This window comes from Pyxicephalus adspersus, chromosome 9 (assembly GCF_032062135.1).
Source record: "Pyxicephalus adspersus chromosome 9, UCB_Pads_2.0, whole genome shotgun sequence".
In the NCBI taxonomy this organism is placed as follows: Eukaryota; Metazoa; Chordata; class Amphibia; order Anura; family Pyxicephalidae; genus Pyxicephalus; species Pyxicephalus adspersus.
Genome location: NC_092866.1, coordinates 62766633 through 62771866, shown reverse-complemented (window position 1 = coordinate 62771866; position 5234 = coordinate 62766633). Strand labels below are relative to the sequence as shown.

Here is a 5234-nt window from a genome sequence, read left to right as displayed (position 1 = left end):
AGATTGTAAGCCCCTTTGATGGACAGCTAGTCAAATCACTATGGACTTTGTACAGTGCTGCGTAATATGTCAGCGCTATATAAATACTGTGTAAAAATAATAATAATAAAAACAAACATCCTCTGATAAAGGTACAATTCCCCTTTACTTTACCAAGTCAATAGAAAAAAAATACACCCCTTATCTTCCCAAAAAAGAATGACATCTAATAATTCTGGTTGTAAGGTTTGCATTTGAGGTCTGAGACAGATCTCATCTTTTACAAACGATTTTACTAAACTATTTGCAGCATTATCCTGGACCTGTATATTGTTTTATAAATATAGAAATCCTCTTTAAATATTGAATTCTAAAGCCAAAAATGAATGGAGCACGGAACCCCTGGCCTTTGTCTTATGTTTATCTGTGTCTTTATAGGAAGGTTGGATTAAAATGGTAATCTACTATTCTGCACATACAAACACATTTGTTGGCTGTCCTTATTTCAACTTAGTAAAACATTTCACAGTTGGAAGCCATTAGTAAAAAATACACACATGGTCATTGTTTTACATTGAAATTCTAGCAAACTGTTCTTTTTGTTGTAGGCAGAGTGGATATAGGACATAACATTTGCCAGGTTTTTGTTACTATCACCAAAAGGGAGATTTTTTGTTCCAATTCCTGACCAAGTGGCTACATTCACTATTTAATGTACAGCGCTGCGTAATATGTTGGCGCTATATAAATCCTGTTTATTAATAATAATAATAATAATAATAAAAACAAAAATTTCAAATACATTTGTTTAACTTAATTGACTTTCACTTTCCTAGTCAACTTTCTTTTTCAGTTTCACAATTCGCCTCAAATCTACAGATCATTAGATTTTGACAAAGTGAAACACTTGGGGGACAAGGCTCTGGTAAAAGAAAGAACCCCCCAACTTATGTGCTACTTGAATATCTGACCATTATTTAGCCTGCATCTGCTTTATACTAGACAATTTAGGAATAGCTGTTTCAAGCAGAACCATCTTATGCATTTTTTTCCCCTTAACTACAATGGGCCTGATTTATTAAAATAGGATACACTTTTATCAGTGAAGCTGAATGATCCAGCAAACCTGAAATGGATCTGATGCAGGATTAAAAACATTTGCTAGCTTCTGATGAAAGTGTATCCTCTCCAGCCTTGGAGAGCTTTAATAAATCAGGTCCAATGCGTCACCTATTGTTTAAAAAGCTGAATAAAAAACATTTAACTGAGATTTAGTTGAATTCTGCTATGACAGCCGTGAGTTGGAAAATATTTCCCACAATACGGCATAAACCTCAAATATCACAGAGATAAACAGACACAGGAAGGATTATGCAAGAATATAAAGATTCAATATGAAATAATTGGAACTGAGCAGCCTTGCTTGCCTAAAGTGATCCTAGCTATACTAGGTAATGTATTGCAATGCAGGAACCATGATTCAGTGCATCATGATGCCTGCCATTTAAAATGCCACCCAAAAGGACCTGCTTAAAGCACCACAATTTACAAAAGTGAATTATCTCTGCCAAGGGAAGCAAAGAAAAAATAGCGCAGTCCAACAAAAGGTTTATTGTGGTGCATTTGCAACCCATTCAAACAATGACTGCACAATGCATATAACATATTGTGTTCTTAGATTGTAAGCTCTTCAGGGCAGGGTCCTCTCCTCCTGTGTTACTGTCAGTCATTTGCAACCCCTATTAAATGTACAGCGCTACGTAATATGTTGGCGCTATATAGATACCGTTTATTAATAATAATAATTACACAGGTCTAAATCTAGAACTGAATCAGCTTCTAAACCCCTACCAATACAAAAGTCGCTCCTAAAAGATGTTCTAAAATGAATGGGTCAAATAATCTTTTTTAAGTAAGCTTGCACAGTTCTAATATTAGGAGTGGTTCAATCTTTGTTCAATAAGCTCATGGAAACTTTACCTGTTTATCTTTAAATTATAGTAAATGCCTCTCTGAATGTGTCATTTCTCGGCATACAAACTATGCGTCTTTATTTGACCACAGTGGTAATATTAAACCATTTACAGGCATACTGCGTCTGCAAATTAGGATTTTTGTAACCAGGCACTTTTTTCTCGCTCTTTTTTTACCCAACAAGTTGTGCTATGAAAAAATGTCTTTGCAAGGAATCCTCGTTATCATCACATTGTCTCTCTGCAAGCATTCAAAACACTGAATCTTCATTATGGATCATTACATATAGCAATATAGACTTTCCACAATGTATTGCTGAGTACAGAAGTAATAAATACTGGATCAGAAACTATTGTCTGCCACACAAAACTCAGTAACTCACTGGAACAAACACAGCTGGTAACTTAGGAACTAATAGGACTTGTAACTAAAGTTTTCTTTCCCTTGACTGAGCTGGCAAATGGATAGCAATGTACATAAAGTTGCATATTAAAGGAGTAGCATGGATCCTAATGAATATAATTACCTTTTAAAAACTATTACAAGGAACATTAAATGCACTAAATCATTTCTCAAATATTTATTAAAAAAATAAGCTTACAAACTGTACCCAGTGTTTCTAGGGTTGTCAGACCAGGAGAATATTCCTGCATGTGTTTTGTGCATTATACTGCGCAAATAATATAGAAAGGTTACAGTCTAAATATAAAATGAACCTTACATTCCAGGGGAAGAGTTCCCAGAGTTTAAAATGTGCTTGTCAATGATGTGCAAATAGAAACTGTTAAACAGTGGAAAGTTGTGACTGTTGATAAAGATATCATGTTAGACCTTCCAAGAACAGGAATTAAATAGCATATGACAGGGAATAAAGACTATACCAAAGATTCACAGACTTGTGCAGAATCTGAGTCCTGGCTATGCATGGAACTTAATCCTGTGTCTGAATCTTCATCATTCCCTTCACAGTTTGTACACCTTCCCACCTCGGTCTCAACCCAGACTCTTGGACTGTCCACAGAACTTTTCTCTACAACTTGGGAACAACTTGGACTGTGATCCTCAGAGCTCTCCTGAGTTTCAGACAGTTCCAAAGCACTCAGATTCTGTAATAGAATTTGCAGTTCTTTCTCTTTTTCATTCCACACTTCTTGGGTGTACTCCAAATCGGCCTTGATGGCCTCCAGGTCTGTGTTCAACCTCAGTCCTATGTAGAGACTGGTACTGAGCTCTGTTTTAACTCTTTCTTGCTCAAGGAAAAGTTCATTTTCACAATCCACAAGGTCGCCATTTGAAGAGTCCGTGTCCTGGTCCTTGGAGGACAGTTCCTCTTGACGCCTGTCCATCCACCTTTTATTTAGCTCCTCTTGGATCTGGGAAGTAATCTGCTCAATCAATTCCTCCTGTTGCGTTATTTGATCTTGAAGTAATAAGACCCCTTCGCATTTCTGAGCATAGTCCTCAAAGTCAACAAAAAGTTGATCTGTAGATTCTTGGTCTTCTTTATTGCTCTCACAAGCTTTTTCAGGGACCAACCCAATGAGGTATGTGTCTTGGACATAGTTAACCCCATGTCTTTTCATTCTGTCAAAATGGATTTTAGCCTCATACCTCTCTATGTCTCTGTCCAGATCCTTGATCCGCTGCACCTGTTGACGGATGGTGTGATCCTGGGAAAGCACTAGATGTACCAGCGTTTCCATCTTCTCCACAGCATTGGACTCTTTGGATAAACTTTCCTCTCGCTTCTTGTTCATCTTGGCCAGCTTTCGGAAAGCCTTTTTTACCACCCTACGCTGCCTTTCTTGGGTCAGGACTGTTGTGGTCTTTGTAGTCCCTCTGAAAGGACATGGGCTATCCCTGCTGAGGACCACTTTGGCTTCAGCACTCCTTGGTCCTATATTGGGCAGCGAGGCTTCATTCCTAACCAACACAAACCTCACATTCTCCTGTTCCTCTCCCCAGGCTGTCCAAAGTCTCAAAATCTTAGTTTTGTTGGGAAGTATCCTCTCAAACCCCCTCCACTTTTCCACAATGCAGTAGGAGTGGGGAGGCCCCAAAAGCATGGACCCTTCTTCAGGCTGCTTATGGTTGTGGTCATCAAGCAGAACTTTAACCACATCCGCACAAGTGGTACGTCTGGTGAGCCCAGAAACCAATTTCTCTTCCTGGCATAGCCATACAGAGATCTTCCATTCCTCCTCACTCTCCATCTCTGCTCCGAACAGATCAATCTTTCCTGTGCAGGAAACCAGAACTATAATCCATGCAATGTGGAGCACTTGGAAAAAAAAGTTAGTTCTGGATTTCACAATTAAATTTCCTTTGCGCACAGTTTTAATCCACTGCAGATCTGTTCACAAAGCAAATTAAGTGCGCAATCAGCAGTCTCTGATGGTGGTCCTCATGATGTAAAGTGTTGCCAGCTACAATTCCTTTTTTCAGGAGAACACAGGACACTCCAGAGCCTGTTGGATCACTTTTCTCACCTTCTAGTTGTGCAAAGCATGTCACTGCCTCTCAGAGAACTCCTCTCCCTGTGCAGCACACCACAGCCAGCACTTGCCTTCTCTGCTGCTTTTCCAGCTCTGTCTGAAGCTTTTTTTCCTCCAGACACATTGCTCCACCTCCCTTTACTAGAATTTGCCAACTCCCCCACAGAGGGGCTGAGAGAGGCACACACACTACTATGAATTGTTCTCAAAGTTTTCCTACAAGCTGCTTAAACAGGGGATTGCTGCTCATAAAAGTAATGGATATAAATAGAAAGATTACAGTCCCATTTTCAGCTTCAGTTGCTGTATTCATGGTCATGCACCGCATTGCATACACTGATAGCTTGCTAGACTGACTGTGTAAAATGTAATTTGGAGAATTTAGAGTCAGGAGTCATTTATCTATTTTTATCTTTTACCACAATAAGCACATCAATACAGACTTGCACTTCAATGACTTTATCTGTGCTGGATCTTTTTTTGCTCTTTAGAATAATATATTGCATTAGGGAATGTGTTTTATTTAAAAATAATGCTTTTTAAAACCAAGATTAGCTACAAATATATTAGGTGTATGTTGTTATTATACAGTATGTATACAGCGCCAACATGTCATGCAGCGCTGTACAAAGTCAATAGACATGTCACTAGCTTTTTCTTAAGGGGGCTCACAATCTAATGTCCCTACCATAGTCATATGTCTTTATTACAGTCTAAAGCTAGGTACACACTTGCAATAATTATCATTACGATTAAGCAAGGTTATTTTGAACGATTGTATTGTGC

At 38.5% G+C, this 5234-nt stretch overlaps 1 protein-coding gene across 1 annotated transcript; it reads right to left on the bottom strand.

Moving 5' to 3' along the window:
• Window positions 1-2518: 2518 nt before the first annotated feature.
• RASSF10 (Ras association domain family member 10) lies at window positions 2519-4522 on the bottom strand. Its single transcript, XM_072422285.1, has one exon. The coding sequence runs from the start codon at window positions 4164-4166 to the stop codon at window positions 2829-2831; it is 1338 nt and encodes a 445-aa protein (XP_072278386.1). The 5' UTR covers window positions 4167-4522; the 3' UTR covers window positions 2519-2828.
• Between the last annotated feature and the right edge of the window lie 712 nt (window positions 4523-5234).